The sequence below is a fragment of the Triticum dicoccoides genome, chromosome 2B (genome assembly GCF_002162155.2).
Source record: "Triticum dicoccoides isolate Atlit2015 ecotype Zavitan chromosome 2B, WEW_v2.0, whole genome shotgun sequence".
NCBI classification, from domain to species: Eukaryota; Viridiplantae; Streptophyta; class Magnoliopsida; order Poales; family Poaceae; genus Triticum; species Triticum dicoccoides.
In genome coordinates, this window is record NC_041383.1 from 780,591,021 (window position 1) to 780,609,070 (window position 18,050).

The 18,050-nt window shown below is 45.6% G+C and overlaps 5 protein-coding genes across 5 annotated transcripts; all 5 read right to left on the minus strand.

Annotated features, from left to right (window-relative positions):
• Positions 1-1,184: 1,184 nt before the first annotated feature.
• LOC119368777 (mavicyanin-like) lies at positions 1,185-1,782 on the minus strand. The gene has a single exon (XM_037633938.1). It carries the CDS (start codon positions 1,709-1,711, stop codon positions 1,196-1,198), a length of 516 nt encoding a protein of 171 aa, XP_037489835.1. The 5' UTR covers positions 1,712-1,782; the 3' UTR covers positions 1,185-1,195.
• Positions 1,783-3,569: 1,787 nt separating this feature from the next.
• On the minus strand, positions 3,570-4,122 carry LOC119368778 (mavicyanin-like). Its single transcript, XM_037633939.1, has one exon. It carries the CDS (start codon positions 4,120-4,122, stop codon positions 3,610-3,612), a length of 513 nt encoding a protein of 170 aa, XP_037489836.1. The 3' UTR covers positions 3,570-3,609.
• Positions 4,123-9,335: 5,213 nt separating this feature from the next.
• On the minus strand, positions 9,336-10,048 carry LOC119368779 (mavicyanin-like). The gene has a single exon (XM_037633940.1). It carries the CDS (start codon positions 9,985-9,987, stop codon positions 9,472-9,474), a length of 516 nt encoding a protein of 171 aa, XP_037489837.1. The 5' UTR covers positions 9,988-10,048; the 3' UTR covers positions 9,336-9,471.
• Positions 10,049-15,358: 5,310 nt separating this feature from the next.
• Positions 15,359-16,047, minus strand: LOC119368780 (mavicyanin-like). The gene has a single exon (XM_037633941.1). The coding sequence runs from the start codon at positions 15,978-15,980 to the stop codon at positions 15,465-15,467; it is 516 nt and encodes a 171-aa protein (XP_037489838.1). The 5' UTR covers positions 15,981-16,047; the 3' UTR covers positions 15,359-15,464.
• Positions 16,048-17,537: 1,490 nt separating this feature from the next.
• LOC119368781 (mavicyanin-like) lies at positions 17,538-18,050 on the minus strand. Its single transcript, XM_037633942.1, has 2 exons — positions 17,973-18,050; positions 17,538-17,888 (listed from the first exon to the last, which is right to left on the minus strand). The coding sequence occupies exons 1-2, from the start codon at positions 18,048-18,050 to the stop codon at positions 17,538-17,540; spliced, it is 429 nt and encodes a 142-aa protein (XP_037489839.1).

Consider the following 18,050-nt stretch of genomic DNA (forward strand, 5'->3'; position numbering starts at 1 on the left):
AAAAAAAAATGGAAGCCGGTGGTCATCTGTTTTAGAGTCCCCTAATGTTGTGGTTTTTTGCAATTTACTCTTCTCATGACATAGAAGCCATTGTACTTGGCCTGCTGCTTCAATACCGACGCAGTATGGGCTCCAATCCTCAAAGGAGACGTAGTTGACTATCATAACTGATAAATCTTGTACTCCCTTTATTTTAAAATATAGTGCGCCCGCGCTTTCAAAGGTCCAACTTTGACAATAAATTTAACTAACGAGACCGACTGCTGTGGGAGAAAAGATTATACTCCCTCCATTCCTAAATACAAGTCTTTGGAGAGGTTCCACTATGAACCACATGCGGAGCAAAATGAGTGAATCTATACTCTAAAATGCATCTAGATATAAGTCTGTGGTATATTTGGATAGAAGTCTGTGGTATATTTGGATCACTTGTCGTACATGCTCATAGCATCTTTATGCTATGTATAAGACTTGAAATGTAATCATTTCCTACCAGACCATCTTGATGAATGCTGGGTCGCGCTGCATGGGCCATGACTATCCCTGGATGAAGCACTTTTATCCAATGCAGCAGGTATTTTTACATTACTGAACGATGGTGCCTGGACTGGGAAATTTTGGTCCCTCAGAGCGTTGATAGTGATCGTCCTCCAGCCGCAAGAACATAGTAGGGAAGAATTCATTCCCAAAAAGCACCTGTCACCCACTCCCGTGGCTCTCTCTCCCTCGACGACGGTGATTGTCCCGTGCAACACCCGAAACACAGGAACATGTATGGCACTCCATCATCCAAAAAGCAAGGATTTTCCCAGCCGATTTGGATCCAGTATGTCCGGGGTCGGGGGCATCCTAATTGTTCTTCACCATTGGTTGCAGCTGGTTGTTCGGGACAGTTCATTTACAATCAGGGGCAATACTAATTGCATGTCTAATCTAAGTATATATTTCTATACTACAAGTTTAAGTTACAAATTTGTTGGCTCTCACGTTTTAGAATGAACGTGTTTCAAGACAAATGTTGTATAAGACCAAAAGAATCTTTATTAATAAATCCTCCAAAATGAATCAGCAATACACAAAGCCTGAATACACCCAACATACACATAACTACTTGACCATACACACAGATAGTTGCTAGTAATAATTACTTGAATATACATCAAATACACATGTGCCTGCGACTACAGAGATGCACTCAAGCCATGAGGCCGGCAATGGCAAGCAAAACGGCAAGGCCGAACCCCGTGGCCTCCACATTGGTGGCAGCGGAGACAGGTGTCGGTGGGGGAGCGTTGCTTGCACTTGGGCCGCTGGCCGGGGCGGGTGACATAGAGGAGGAGCCTGACATGACATCGATCTTAACCTTCATGCCGCCCGCGCAATGACCAGGGAAACCACAGATGAAGTAGCGGGTGCCGGTGGCTGTGAGGGTGACAACATCATTCCCGGAGTTGAAGGTGGTGACGGGGTTGGCAGTGCTGCAAGAATCGTAGTCTGCCTTGCTGACTTCAAGGACATCGTGTGCCTGAGGGGAGTACTTGAAGACGATCCGATCGCTGGTTTGGAAGTTCCTAGAGGACGCCCAAGTGTCGTATTTGGTGCTGAGGTCCCATGCGCCGCCCGGCTCGCCCACGTTGTAGATTGCCGCTGACGCGGTGCTCAGGACGGCCATCGCAGCCACGGCGAGAAGAATGGTTCTCCTGGCAGCCATTGCGGTTGGAACTGTAAAGAGAGCTAGCAGAGGATATTATAACTTGTAAGGCAGGTGTGTATCGATCCTTGAGCGGAGAATGTGTTTGCTTTCCTAGGAGGCAGTGTCGGGTCCTATATATAGAACAATACAGGCTACACCCGGTGTGATGGAGAAAGATGTGCAGTTGGTGGGAGCGTAGAATGAAGTTTGTGTACCTGGATTTTGGACTTTGAATATTGTGTGTAGTTGGGAACACAAGCAGCTGGTACGTACTTGATCAAAATAGACTGAGGATGTGAAGACCGGGCTGTGCTGTTGGCGTGCTGACCATTTCACGCGTCCCTTTCCTTTTTCTTCAGTATCGACGCGGTCTACAAAAACATGAGGTAGACTATCACGATCCACATAGCTTCTTTTTTTAGGGGATCCACATAGCTTCTGACGTAGATACAATTATCCAAAGCATTATTTTGACAAAGCTTTATTTATGAGTGGATTTGACATATTAAAGAGACCCTAAAATTTTGTTGTTGGAATGATTTAATTACAAGTGCACCCGCAAAAAGAAAAATTACAAGTACAAATGATACAGTTGGTCACTATAATGTTATCCTATATACCTAAGTTAATAGAGCTAAACTAGCAATTTGTACTACTCTATTAATAGAAAATTGGGGGTCCTACTCTCTGCACAGGTGCATGGTACGGGTGGCCTGTTGCGTGCCATGATTTGGATCGCAAACACTACACACTAGTGTAGAATCTTGAATTCTCAAAAAAAAAGTGCAAGAAAAAGCACAGTGATCGCTGTCAACTATAATAATATCTATGGTCAATCATAGTTGCTCGTACTTGATAAGAAATATATATACATTTTGCTATATAGAGACTTTTTACGGACGGTTTCAAATTGTGGACTGATTCTAATAGCAAGATGAGTATTTTCAAAATCAATGTGTTTGCTTTTTAAACGACACGTTAAAGTATCTCGTAATGAAATTTTACACATGCGTAAAATACATCTTTGCACACGTGCCAAATTGTTTTCCTTTTTTTGCCACTTCAAGATTTATTTTCGAATTTTTGGAGAATATATATGATATAGAGACAGTGATCCAATACAAATTTCTACTGTTGCTGCCAAGATAAATATGACCTTTCATTTTAGATAAAATATTAGTTGAATTGCAGGCTGAAAAGTCCATTTTAGCAGTTTTAAATGTGCTAATTGTATGTATCCAACACTAGTATCAAAACTAGTCCTTGTCGCCATGATACATCTAGGTTTTCCATGAACAATCACCAAAGGAGAGGATCCCCATGTGAATGAATTACTCAAATCACCGCAAAGTGCTGAAATTTTAATTACAAGTTTGGGTGCGAGGAGAGAAATTCTATTGCTCATTTTTTAGATAGCTCACCATTCATGCCAAATGGTAGGAGAGATATTCCCGCCAAGACATAGCGGATATTTGTAAAATTTAATTCAGTTTAATAATACATCACACAGTATATTATTTCACTCGGTGATGTTATGTTGCAGTCCAGGATGATGCACTGTGGGTCAATTGTACGGCTCAACATGCATTTTACAATTCCTATCATGTTTTTTGCCTGGATGTAATTTAAAACATGTTAACTTAATTAACTGTATACGGTATGAAAGCTTTACTTCTTGATTTGAATATTGGAATTTGTTCAAAGTTGGCCTTTTAAGTTGGAGGTTGCGACTTTTTTTGTCATTGAAACTTGAAAGGTGTATGTGAAGGTGTAAAAGAAATCATTGAAGGCTGCAATATAATTAGTTCTCACGTAAAATTCACATAACTACTTGACTATACACACAGATAGTTGCTAGTAATAAGTACATCTCTATACAATAACGTACACATGTGCCTGCGACTGCCGAGATGCACTCAAGCCATGAGGCCGGCAATGGCAAGCAAAACAACGAGGCCAAGCCCCATGGCCTCCACATTGGTTGCAGCGGAGACAGGTGTTGGCGGGGCAGCGTTGCTTGCATTTGGACCGCTGGCCGGTGCGGGTGATGAAGAGGAGCCTGGCATGACATCGATCTTGACCTTCATGCCGCCCGCGCAATGGTCAGGGAAACCGCAGATGAAGTAGCGGGTGCCGGTGGCGATGAGGGTGACAACATCATTCCCGGAGTTGAGGGTGGTGACGGGGCTAGCGGTGGTGCAGGAGTCGTAGTCTGCCTTGCTGACTTCAAGGACATCGTGTGCCTGAGGGGAGTACTTGAAGACGATCTGATCGCTGGTTTGGAACTTCCTAGAGGACGCCCAAGTGCCGTAGTTGGTGCTGAGGTCCCATGCGCCGCCCGGCTCGCCCACGTTGTAGATTGCTGCAGACGCTGTGCTTAGGACGGTCATCACGGCAACGGCGGGAAGAATGGTTCTGGTGGCAGCCATTGAGGTTTGAACTGCAAGGAGATATAGCAGAGGAGATTATAGTGCAGGTGTTGTTGTGTTGGTCCTTGAGCGGAGATTGTGTTTGCTTCCCATGGTGGCTGTGTCGGGTCCTATATATTACATGCTATGCCCTGGTGGGTTGAACAGACGTGTGTAGTAGGTGGAAGCCTAGAAAGGCATACAGCTGGTACGTACTTGGTCATACTCAGACACGTAGGAGTATATATGATAATCATCGATCGACTGAACATCTGAAGACCGGGCTGTGTTGTTGGCCTGATGACCTTTCACGCGTTTCCTTTCCTTTTCCTCCAGTATCGACGCGGTCTACAAGACATAAAGTAGACTACCACAATCCACATACCTTGTGACGTAGATCCAAGTGCCCAGCTGCATTTCAACTCCCTCTAAAAAAGCCTTTAACTTCCTCTGTTAAAATTGTCAGCTTTCAACTACCTGATTTCCAGCTGGATCACAGATTCACAACAAATTAAAATTGCAGCTTTTAAATTTCAAGAAACAAAAATCACAACTCTCCTAAAAGCAGAATATATTTATGGCAGAGAAATCTGACATTAAACTCAAGAAGTAATGCTTTTGTATCACACATTTATGAAATTTGAAATTGGTAAAATGGTGTATTCAGCTTGCGAAAATTCAGCGGAACAAATGACTCACTTTGCATTATACTAGACTGTAAAAAAAGGGTTTAGATAATGGATAAGAATATGTTAAAATACAACTGGGTTCCCTTGTCCGGCCGACCATACAACACTACAGTAAGCGTGCACGTGCAACACACGACCTCCACTACTAATCAATATGTTAAAATACATAGAAACACAAAAATAATGAATTTCATTACTTATGCATGAATCTATATTTATATTTTTCCAAACTCAGAGATCCAACATCCAAGTTTGATTTTTCCAATTTGCTTGGCTTTTCTTGTACCAAGATGTTTATTTAAGTCTTGATGCTCAATAATCTTCAACGTACATGAAGTAATTTTTTTATGGTAAAGGAGATGGAGTTTAAGTAGTTTTGAGATAGCTCCAGTCTCCTGATACAAGTAATAATAAACGGTGGGTTTCATCTGCTGAGGTAAATGAAAAATGACAGATGTAGCTTAAACAAAAAATGACTCAGTAAACATTTACCAAGTAGCCTATATCAAGTAATCTGGAAGGAACAAAAATCCACACACCCACCAGGGACAACATTATACATACCCAGCAACCAGCATTTACCAGATAGAAATTCATTATACAAGCTCACCACACACTTGCCATTTACCATGTACATTGAGCATATAAATATTGAGAGAAATGGGAAGTAATGTTAGGTGATGAATAAATAAAACAACAAAGAGAGAAACAGTTTTAGGCAACTTATAAAAAGATTTCAATTTTAAAAAACCATGGAGGATCACGCGTTGCATCATCATTACATTTATGAAGAGACCAGATTGGCTGAGATATACTCAAGTTATATGCAAATTTTTACTCACTGCAAAAAAGATAACAATATGAAATATGTTGCACATGGCTTCATAGTTAGTGTGCGCAGATAACATCAACATTTGGAAACTGTAGAAAGTGCTTTATTTCACAATAGTCCAAGAAATGTACAGACATGTACTTACAGAAAAGCAACTCAGCCAAACTCATCATTACTTACAACCAGCCACATTAACTTTCAATCAGCATGAACTTACAATACCCATTTTGCTTGATCAACAATAAGAAGAGCCACATGGGAAATAGATAACAAGAGCCAGAGTCAATCACTAAAGTGTTTTGTCACCATTCTCCAAAATCAAACAGATGCAAGTATCATTACACGTAAATGTCGCTTAATACAAGTTAATGAACCGTTTCTGTACCAAACAAAATTAGTAAAGAATAATTGTCAGAAAATCAAGTGTCATTCACAAAAAGGTGAGAAGTGATGGGTACTTACATCATTGTGTTAGAGCAACAATTAACTAAAGAATATGTTTGAAAAGAGAAGATATGAGTCATGCCGGGTCCTATATATACAAACTCATGGCATGGTAGGTTGAAGAAACGCGTGTGATAGGTGAAAGCATAGAATATAGAGTACGTGGGAACACGAGCTAGGCATGCAGGTAGTACGTACTTGGTCATACTCAAACACCTAGATAGATATATAATAAAATAGACTGAAGATGTTATGACCTTTTCAAGCGTTCTCATAGCATAGCAGCCATTCAACGAAAAAGGGATTCCCCCGCTTTATATTATAAAGCAAACATCCGATACATCCAACTCGCTGAGACCGCAGCACAGATAAGCCCAAAAGAAAAACAAGAAGAAGAAAGAGAAATAAATGCTGACAACGGCAGATCAACGAAGAAGGGAAGTCCGGCAACCGCTGCACCCTCCAAAGAAGTGCCATCACGCTCCCAGCATCCCGAAGCGCCGCGCCCCAAGCAACACCCTCAAGAGGGAGTGTGACGATGCCACCGCTGTTGCCCGAACAAGTTCTAGGGTTTCCCCCGGTACGCGAGGGATAGTGGGGAAGGGGTGTACCCGATGCCCCTCAGGAAGGTCCGACGGCGCCCGCAGGCATCATCGCATCGGTGCCGGCCAGGCCGACAGGGATTTCTCCCGATCCACAACCACCACCACCACCTCAGGCATTTCGAAATGCACCACCTCCTCGGCCACCCACCAGCTTGTGCCACCACGATTACCGAACAACCCTCCCCGCTTCACTGGAGCTGTCAACACGAGGCTTGGAGAGGAAGAGGAGACACCAGCCACGGGAGCGACCACCACTCGACCGGAAGGAGGGGACAGCCTCCACCGCCACTGCGGAGCCGACCGGACGCGGCGACGAGGACTTGCCAGGCCTCGATGGCCCGGCCGGGCCCACATGGACCCGGACAGTCCTGTCACCACGCTGCAGCACGCCGGCCAACGAAGTCCTCACCGCCCGAGACCGCCGCCACCATGCCATCACCAAGGAACGTTGCCGCCGAGCACCAAGCCACCAGCCCCGCCAACCCAGATCTGGGCTGGGCGGGCACCGCCAGCCGCAGCCCCACCGCGCCGTCCCACGGCCAACGGCCGCACCGCCGCGTCGAGAGCCACCGGGCCCGCGGCACCACCACCGACGGGCCGCACCGATGCCGGCCGAGGAGCACCGCCACAGGCCAACCGTCTGAGCAGGAGGGAGCCGCGCGCGGGGAAGGGCAGGCCCGCAGCCGCCAGCACCACGCGGCCGAAGCCTGGCGGCGCTCGCTGGCGGCAGCGGGAGGAGGCAGGGGCGGGGGAGGGGCGCTGGGGAGGAGCGGCGAAGGGGCCCCCGGTCGCCCCGCTGGGGAGGCGACGCGGGGGTACGGGGAAGGGAAGGAAGGGGTAGGGGAGGGGGAGAGGAGCAGGCTCCGGCTAGCGGCGGCGACGGGCTCCGGCCGCGGCGGCGGCCCCGTGCGGGGGAGCCGCCGCCGGCGGCGAGGGAACCCTAGGAGCGGGGCGTTCGCGAGAGGGGAGCGGGGCGTCAGCATAGCAGCCATTACCTGCTGGTTCAATATGGACGCGGTCAATCTAGGCTCCAAGGAGACGTAGTTGACTATCATAACTCACAAACCTTGTAGAAGTATGGTCCAGCCGCATATAAACTCTTACTCTAAAAAAAGTTGTAACATCCTCTGTTGAAATCGGTAGGTTTGATTTATGAATTCCACGTCACAAATTTCAACTGAAAAGGTAAAAGTCCAATGTTAAAACCAAGAAGTAGAGCTTTCAGCCACGTGGATTAAGCCGAAAAATAACCGATATTGCATCATCTGGAATTGCAAAATAACAGGTCATGAAAAAAAGATTGAATGATATATTATATTAAAATAAAATTTATCTAATAAAGAGATAGATATACCATTAGTGGCACCAATGAGGACTACTTTTTATTATTGTGAAGAAAATTTTCTTGAAGGATAAGTACACGGGAGACGGAGACAGGACATGCGCAGCAACGTTCGATAGAAGTCTCTCGTCTATATGGACTATTTGTCGTACATGCTCATAGCATCTTTATGCTAGGTAACAACATCTACAGCCAGACACTCTAAACCCCTCTCATACGTCCGGGCGGACGGTCCGGTCAGTGAGCGGTCAAAAAAAATGACCCAGACGGGTGTCTCAAATAGGCCTGAAACGTCCAGGCGCATCCGCCATGTCGGACTGACGACTGGGTCCGACACAGAATTGCCCCGAAACCCAACAGCTCAACGGGCTTCTCCTCCGGTGAGGGTGCGACCGCCGTGTGGCGCCGCTTCGGCTCGATGCCCGAGGCCAAAGTCCGTCTATTTGAGCCGGCCGACGTCCCCAACTCTAGCCACAACCTCTTCTGCCCTCTCCGTTGTTCCAGTCGGAGCACATTTCTCTCCTTGTCCATCTCCCTCTTCCCTCGCCGTCCGCCCTGACCCGATAAAAGAAGACGACCTATGCTACGCTCACGCCAGAGCGCCACTTCCGGATCGAGGAGGAGATCTGGGCGAGGCGTGTCGCCCGCATCGTAGCTGGCCTACCTCCGGACTCGCTAGAGCCGGAGGAGGAGGAGTAGCAGAACGAGGAGGAAGAGGAGCAGCATCCGGTTCCAATGGAGGTGGCGGATCCGGCCGGAGGTGAAATGTTGTGCCGCGCCGCGTGGGCCATGACCTATCTATCCCTGGATGGATCACTTTTACCCAATGCCGCATGTATTTTTATAGTTCTGAACGATGGGGCTTAGAGTGGGGAGATTTTGGTCTCTCAGAGCATCGATAGTCATCGTTCTCCAGCCACAAGAACATAACAAGGAAGAATTCACTCCCGAAAAGCACCCATCACCCATTCCCATGGCTCTCTTTCCCCCGACGACGGTGATTGTCCCTTGCAACACCAGAAACATGAACATGTATGGCACTCCACGAGCAAAGGACATGATTTTTTGGCCAGACGATTTTGATCCAGTATGTTCGGGCGGGGGCCATCCGAATTGTTCTCCACCATTTGTGGCAGCTGGTTCTTTTGGGATAGTTCATTTACAATCGGGGCAGACTAATTGCATGTCTAATCTATGTGTATATCTTTCTGTAATGCAAGTTTAAGTTACAAAAGTCTGGGCTCTTACGGTTTAGAACGAACGTGTTTCAGGACAAATGTTCTATAAGACTAAAATAATCATTTTTAACAAATCCTCCAAAATGAATCAGTAAAACGCAAAGCCCAAATACATCCAACATACACATAACTACTTGAGTATACACACAGATAATTGCTAGTAATAATTTCTTAACTAAACATAAAGTACACATGTGCCTGCGAATGTGGAGATGCACTCTCAAGCCATGAGGCCGACAACAGCAAGCAAAACGGCGAGGCCAAACCCGGTGGCCTCCACATTGGTGGCGGTGGAGACAGGTGTCGGCGGGGGCGCGTTGGTTGCACTTGGGCCGCTGGCCAGGGCAGGTGACGTAGAGGAGGAGCCTGGCATGACATCAATCTTAACCTTCATGCCGCCCGCACAATGACCAGGGAATCCGCAGATGAAGTAGCGGGTGCCGGTGGCGTTGAGGGTGACAACATCATTCCCGGAGTTGAGAGTGGTGACGGGGCTGGCGGTGCTACAAGAGTCGTAGTCTGCCTTGCTGACCTCGAGGACGTCGTGTGCCTGAGGGGAGTACTTGAAGACGATCTGGTCGTCGGTTTGGAAGTTCCTAGAGGACGCCCAAGTGCCGTAGTTGGTGCTGAGGTCCCATGCGCCGCCCGGCTCGCCCACGTTGTAGATTGCCGTAGACGCCGTGCTCAGGATGGCCATGGCAGCCATGGCGAGAAGAATGGTTCTCCTCGCAGCCATTGCGGTTGGAAATGGAAGAAGAGCTTGCAGAGGAGATTATAAGGCAGGTGATGTATTGATCCTTCAGCGGGAGAATGTGTTTGCTTGCTAGGCGGCTGTGCCGGGTCCTATTTATACTGTACAGGCTATGCCCGGGTGAGTTGGAGAAACGTGTGAGGTTGGTGGAAGCGTCGAGTGGGTGTACCTGCTGAATTTTGGACTTTGAATGTTGTGTAGATGGGAACACAAGCAAGCTACGCATGCAGCTGGTACGTACTTGGTCATCATAGACTGAGGATGTGAAGACTGGACTGTGCTCTTGGCCTGCTGACCATTTCACGCGTTCCTTTCCTTTTTCTTCGGTATCGACTCCGTCTATAGAAGACATGACGTAGACTATCACGATCCACATATCTAGACCCAAGTGTCCAAAGCATTATTTTTATAAAGCTTTATTTATTTGGAATGATTTATTTATATGTACTAATTTAATATCAAGTACAAATGTTACATTTGGTCACTATAATGTTAACCTATATACCTAAATTAATAAGATCTAAATTTGTCATTATCACTACTCTTTTTTTAAGCTCATTATCACTACTCTATTACATAGAAAATTAGGGGCCCTATTGATTTGGAAGCCATGTGCAGCCGAACACTCTGCATAGGTGCACGGTACAAACGTGCCGCTGGAGGCTTTTGCGTGCCTAGATTTGGATCACGGACACAAAGGACCACACACCAGTGTACCATCTATCCAAGAAAAGAACAGTGATCGTCGTCAGCTATAATAATATCTGTGGTCAATAATAGTTGCTCATGTTTCATAAGAAATATATATAGGTTTTGCTACACTGAGACCTTTTACGGACGATTTTCATATTGTGGACTGATTCTAGTAAAACAAGTATTTTCAAATACATGTGTTTGCTTTTTAAATGACATGTTAAAGTATCTCATAATGTAATTTTACACATGCGTAAAACACATCAATTGATGATGTTATTATTTCACTTGATGTTAAAGTATCAATTGATGATGTTATTATCTCATAATGTTAAAGTATCTCATAATGTATTATTTCACTTGATGATGTAATTTTGCAATCCAGGATGATGCACTGTGGGTCAATTGTACGGCTCAACTTGAGAGCTGAAAGCTCCATCTTACCAATTCTAAACTTGTTTTTTTTGGTGGATGTAATTCAAAGCTTGTTAACTTTACTGTATATGTTATGAAACTTTACTTCTTGATTAGAATATTGTAATTTTGTTGATCGTTTGCCTTTTAATTTGGAGGTTGTGACTTTTTTTGTCATTGAAACTTGAAAGATGCAAAATAAATCACTAAAAGGCTGCAATATAATTAGTTGTAACACAAAATTCACGTAGTGAAGATGATATATGTAATAAAGGAAGTTACAAGTTTTTCTTTTTTGAGACAAGAGAACTTCGAGTTGAATGCTGATCGACGAACCCTTGATATACGTGAGCAGGGACATGGATTGTGATAGTCTACATCGCGTAGACCGCGTCGATACTGAAGAAAAGAAAAGGCAACGCGTGAAGCAGTCAGTAGGCTCGGTCTTCAGATCTTCCTGTTGAAATGTGGGATGGGCCTAGAGCCATATGACAATTTCAGATTTTATCTCTAAGGGCCCATGTAGGTGGCATGACAAGGTGGTGGGAAGTTTAGTCCCACCATGCTAGTGGAAGGAAAGTTGGAGTGGTTTATAAGGATGACTCTTCTACATGCTATTGAAGCTTGAGAAGAGAAGAGGCCCTCGCGCGCTCCTCCTCCGCCGTCCGCCTCGCGCCACGCCACGCCTCGCCTCGCCTCGCCGCGGGTTGCGGGAGTGAGCCTAGCCGATCTCACACCTATGCGCAGTTGCCACGATCAGATCACATCTGCTCCACGCAAACCGCCCACCGTCGTTCCTTTGCTGCTGCTGCCGCCGGTGACTCCATCCCGTCCGCCGCGTACACGGTCGACGGGAGAGCGGGTCTCTTAAACTCCGTCTCTCTGCTTCCTGTACGGGAGAGAGACGAATAGGTTTTTGGGAAGCAACTGCTCGCTTCCGATCCACTACGTCCGCGTCGTCTCCGTCATCACCATGTCCAGCGCCGCCAAACGCGCCGCCGCCGAGGACGCTTCTGCTGCTGCTGCCACCGCGGCAGCGGCTTCTGCATGGCTTACTGCAGGGTATACCGCATTTATTCCTCTCCTGATAATTTCTGTATTAGCAGTGCAAGCATCATGTGTAGATTGTCTACTATTTGCGTAATACGTGCTTGTTTAGATTAGTACCAGTACGTTGTTAGTTCTGTCAATGCCATGTTCACTGGTCTGACTTTGGTAGAGCACACCTGCATCATCTATATTGTACACCTTTAGAGAACCAATCTCAGAAATTGGAACCCGCTTTTCACATCCATCTCCAATGTTGATCTAGAACTTTGCCATCTCTGACTCTCTTCCTTTCATTACTGTGATAGTAACACACCTCTTCTCCTCATACAATATCAACATTTCTTCCACATCTTCCTCAGATTTGATTAGCTGCATGCCTGCCATTCCTACACCCTCTTGCTTCACATAGTACATTGAATCCTTTTGATCATAGGCCTCTATCCCAATAATAGCTAACATGTTGATATATGTGATACCTGATTCACATAAGGTCCTTTCCAGATTGTCACAGCCTTGGAAATGAAACCTCATATCCCATGGTTCATCATCATCGTCCAAACTGCAAGTTCAGTTAGCATTACATTCAGTTAACACCATTCAGTGAACAACAGATTCAGATAACAGCAAATTCAGTTAATAGTAAATTCAATTCAGTTTGTTGAACTTAGTTAACACTAAATTCAGTTAATAGTAAATTCAGTTATCCACAACTCAGGCTCATATTCAGTTAACAGTAAAAATCATTCAGTCATCCACAATTCAGACTCATATTCAATTAACAGTAAAAATCATTCAGCAAATTCAGTAAATTCACTTATCCACAAGTAAGCTCATACTCGCTTAACAGTACATTCACTTCATCACAATTATTCTGTTCAACTGTTGAAATTGAGATTCAAACCCTAATTCCTAAATTGAGATACATACAGAGGAAAGAGTATAGCTAGACTAGCGAAATCACTCAAAGTGTTCAACTACACTAGCAAAATCACTCAAAATGTTCAAGTACACTAGCATAATCAAAAAGAAAATGTTGGAAACACTCACTCCACGCCGCCGAGGCCTGATGTGAAGTGGTGGCTCCGCCCTGGATTGGCCTTCCAGACCTGGGCCAGTTTGGCGGCCGCACGTGCCTCAATGTCGTCGGAGTTGACGATGTTGCCATCCTCGCCACGCTCATCTCCGCCAACGCCGGCGGATCGGGAGGCGCCAAACGTACCAGGGAGCCCCGTCGGAGAGCGAGGAAGGATGGGGCGGCCACCAGCATCGGCGATGGAGAGGTCGCGGTCATCCCTACCGTCATCGGATGCGCCTCCTTCGTCAACACCGCCACCGTCGTCAACGCCGCCGCCGCCACCACCGGTCGCCATGCGGGAAGTGAGCTAGAAAGACTAGATGGGATCTGGGGAAATGGATGGGTCGGGCCGGCTCGTTAGGTCACGGGCGCCGTCTAACGGCGCGCGTCACGGGCGATGTATCCCCCTGGCCACGTGGCTCTTGACAGCGGGCCCAACCGGTCAGTTTTCCACACAACCATGCCAAACCGTGCGATCAGCGTTATTTGAAAACTGTCAGTGCAAACGTGGTGGTTTTTTGAAAAAAAAAATGAAAGCCGGTGGTCATCTGTTTTAGAGTCCCCTAATGTTGTGGTTTTTTGCAATTTACTCTTCTCATGACATAGAAGCCATTGTACTTGGCCTGCTGCTTCAATACCGACGCAGTATGGGCTCCAATCCTCAAAAGAGACGTAGTTGACTATCATAACTGATAAATCTTGTACTCCCTTTATTTTAAAATATAGTGCGCCTGCGCTTTCAAAGGTCCAACTTTGACAATAAATTTAACTAACGAGACCGACTGCTGTGGGAGAAAAGATTATACTCCCTCCATTCCTAAATACAAGTCTTTGGAGAGATTCCACTTTGAACCACATACGGAGCAAAATGAGTGAATCTATACTCTAAAATGCATCTAGATACATCCGTATATGGTCGATAGTGAAATCTCTATAAAGACTTATATTTAGGAACGGAGGGAGTATAATAAAAAACTTCTTTTGAATACGATTTCACTTGTATAACTTTTGCTCCCGCCGCAGTTGGCCCCATTGGTTAAATTTATGGTCAAAGTTGAACCACAGGAATAGAGGTAGCACGGAGGGAGTATAAGTAGATCCATAGGGCCACCCGCATTTAAACTCTCAGTCTAAAAAAAGCTTTAACCTCTATTAAAATTGGCAGGTTTATTGTATGAACTTCCCGTCACAACTTTCAACTTAAGAGATAAAAGCACTCGGACCACGGATTAAGCAGAAAAATAGTGACCAACATTGCATCATCCTGAATTGCAAAATAACAGCTCATGAAAAAAAGACTGAGCGGTAATATTATATTAAAGTAAATTTTATGTACTAAAAGGATGGATATACAATGGCGCCAATGAGGACTACTTTTGAATATAGTGATGAAAGATTTTCGAAGGATAAGTACATCGGACACGCCAACCAATTGGATAGAAGTCTGTGGTATATTTGGATCACTTGTCGTACATGCTCATAGCATCTTTATGCTATGTATAAGACTTGAAATGTAATCATTTCCTACCAGACCATCTTGATGAATGCTGGGTCGCGCTGCATGGGCCATGACTATCCCTGGATGAAGCACTTTTATCCAATGCAGCAGGTATTTTTACATTACTGAACGATGGTGCCTGGACTGGGAAATTTTGGTCCCTCAGAGCGTTGATAGTGATCGTTCTCCAGCCGCAAGAACATAGTAGGGAAGAATTCATTCCCAAAAAGCACCTGTCACCCACTCCCGTGTCTCTCTCTCCCTCGACGACGGTGATTGTCCCGTGCAACACCCGAAACACAGGAACATGTATGGCACTCCATCATCCAAAAAGCAAGGATTTTCCCAGCCGATTTGGATCCAGTATGTCCGGGGTCGGGGGCATCCTAATTGTTCTTCACCATTGGTTGCAGCTGGTTGTTCGGGACAGTTCATTTACAATCAGGGGCAATACTAATTGCATGTCTAATCTAAGTATATATTTCTATACTACAAGTTTAAGTTACAAATTTGTTGGCTCTCACGTTTTAGAATGAACGTGTTTCAAGACAAATGTTGTATAAGACCAAAAGAATCTTTATTAATAAATCCTCCAAAATGAATCAGCAATACACAAAGCCTGAATACACCCAACATACACATAACTACTTGACCATACACACAGATAGTTGCTAGTAATAATTACTTGAATATACATAAAATACACATGTGCCTGCAACTACAGAGATGCACTCAAGCCATGAGGCCGGCAATGGCAAGCAAAACGGCAAGGCCGAACCCCGTGGCCTCCACATTGGTGGCAGCGGAGACAGGTGTCGGTGGGGGAGCGTTGCTTGCACTTGGGCCGCCGGCCGGGGCGGGTGACATAGAGGAGGAGCCTGACATGACATCGATCTTAACCTTCATGCCGCCCGCGCAATGACCAGGGAAACCACAGATGAAGTAGCGGGTGCCGGTGGCTGTCAGGGTGACAACATCATTCCCGGAGTTGAAGGTGGTGACGGGATTGGCAGTGCTGCAAGAATCGTAGTCTGCCTTGCTGACTTCAAGGACATCGTGTGCCTGAGGGGAGTACTTGAAGACGATCTGATCGCTGGTTTGGAAGTTCCTAGAGGACGCCCAAGTGTCGTATTTCGTGCTGAGGTCCCATGCGCCGCCCGGCTCGCCCACGTTGTAGATTGCCGCTGACGCGGTGCTCAGGACGGCCATCGCTGCCACGGCGAGAAGAATGGTTCTCCTGGCAGCCATTGCGGTTGGAACTGTAAAGAGAGCTAGCAGAGGAGATTATAACTTGTAAGGCAGGTGTGTATCGATCCTTGAGCGGAGAATGTGTTTACTTCCCTAGGAGGCAGTGTCCGGTCCTATATATAGAACAACACAGGCTACACCTGGTGTGATGGAGAAACATGTGCGGTTGGTGGGAGCGTAGAATGAAGTTTGTGTACCTGGATTTTGGAATTTGAATATTGTGTGTAGGTGGGAACACAAGCAGCTGGTACGTACCTGTTCAAAATAGACTGAGGATGTGAAGACCGGGCTGTGCTGTTGGCGTGCTGACCATTTCACGCGTTCCTTTCTTTTTTCTTCAGTATCGACGTGGTCTACAAGAACATGAGGTAGACTATCACGATCCACATAGCTTCTTTTTTTAGGGGATCCACATAGCTTCTGACGTAGATCCAATTGTCCAAAGCATTACTTTGACAAAGCTTTTTTTTATTAGTAGATTTGACATATTAAATAGACCCTAAATTTTTGTTGTTGGAATGATTTAATTACAAGTGCACCCGCAAAAAGAAAAATTACAAGTACAAATGATACAGTTGGTCACTATAATGTTATCCTATATACCTAAGTTAATAGAGCTAAACTAGCAATTAGTACTACTCTATTAATAGAAAATTGGGGGTTCTACTCTCTGCACAGGTGCATGGTACGGGTGGCCTGTTGCGTGCCATGATTTGGATCGCAAACACTACACACTAGTGTAGAATCTTGAATTTCTCGAAAAAAAAAAGTGCAAGAAAGTGCAAGATAAATATGACCTTTCATTTTAGATAAAATATTAGTTGAATTGCAGGCTGAAAAGTCCATTTTAGCAGTTTTAAATGTGCTAATTGTATGTATCCAACACTAGTATCAAAACTAGTCCTTGTCGCCATGATACATCTAGGTTTTCCATGAACAATCACCAAAGGAGAGGATCCCCATGTGAATGAATTACTCAAATCACCGCAAAGTGCTGAAATTTTAATTACAAGTTTGGGTGCGAGGAGAGAAATTCTATTGCTCATTTTTTAGATAGCTCACCATTCATGCCAAATGGTAGGAGAGATATTCCCGCCAAGACATAGCGGATATTTGTAAAATTTAATTCAGTTTAATAATACATCACACAGTATATTATTTCACTCGGTGATGTTATGTTGCAGTCCAGGATGATGCACTGTGGGTCAATTGTACGGCTCAACATGCATTTTACAATTCCTATCATGTTTTTTGCCTGGATGTAATTTAAAACATGTTAACTTAATTAACTGTATACGGTATGAAAGCTTTACTTCTTGATTTGAATATTGGAATTTGTTCAACGTTGGCCTTTTAAGTTGGAGGTTGTGACTTTTTTTGTCATTGAAACTTGAAAGGTGTATGTGAAGGTGTAAAAGAAATCATTGAAGGCTGCAATATAATTAGTTCTCACGTAAAATTCACATAACTACTTGACTATACACACAGATAGTTGCTAGTAATAAGTACATCTCTATACAATAACGTACACATGTGCCTGTGACTGCCGAGATGCACTCAAGCCATGAGGCCGGCAATGGCAAGCAAAACAACGAGGCCAAGCCCCATGGCCTCCACATTGGTTGCAGCGGAGACAGGTGTTGGCGGGGCAGCGTTGCTTGCATTTGGACCGCTGGCCGGTGCGGGTGATGAAGAGGAGCCTGGCATGACATCGATCTTGACCTTCATGCCGCCCGCGCAATGGTCAGGGAAACCGCAGATGAAGTAGCGGGTGCCGGTGGCGATGAGGGTGACAACATCATTCCCGGAGTTGAGGGTGGTGACGGGGCTAGCGGTGGTGCAGGAGTCGTAGTCTGCCTTGCTGACTTCAAGGACATCGTGTGCCTGAGGGGAGTACTTGAAGACGATCTGATCGCTGGTTTGGAACTTCCTAGAGGACGCCCAAGTGCCCTAGTTGGTGCTGAGGTCCCATGCGCCGCCCGGCTCGCCCACGTTGTAGATTGCTGCAGACGCGGTGCTTAGGACGGTCATCACGGCAACGGCGGGAAGAATGGTTCTGGTGGCAGCCAT

Excerpts from the sequence above, each read along its gene's own strand:
- LOC119368777 (XM_037633938.1), bottom strand. The coding sequence starts at position 1,711 with ATGGCTGCCAGGAGAACCATTCTTCTCGCCGTGGCTGCGATGGCCGTC.
- LOC119368778 (XM_037633939.1), bottom strand. The coding sequence starts at position 4,122 with ATGGCTGCCACCAGAACCATTCTTCCCGCCGTTGCCGTGATGACCGTC.
- LOC119368779 (XM_037633940.1), bottom strand. The coding sequence starts at position 9,987 with ATGGCTGCGAGGAGAACCATTCTTCTCGCCATGGCTGCCATGGCCATC.
- LOC119368780 (XM_037633941.1), bottom strand. The coding sequence starts at position 15,980 with ATGGCTGCCAGGAGAACCATTCTTCTCGCCGTGGCAGCGATGGCCGTC.
- LOC119368781 (XM_037633942.1), bottom strand. The coding sequence starts at position 18,050 with ATGGCTGCCACCAGAACCATTCTTCCCGCCGTTGCCGTGATGACCGTC. Across the intron at positions 17,889-17,972 it reads CGTCTGCAGCAATCTACAAC|ATCGTCTTCAAGTACTCCCC; the intron begins GTGGGCGAGCCG and ends ACCAGCGATCAG.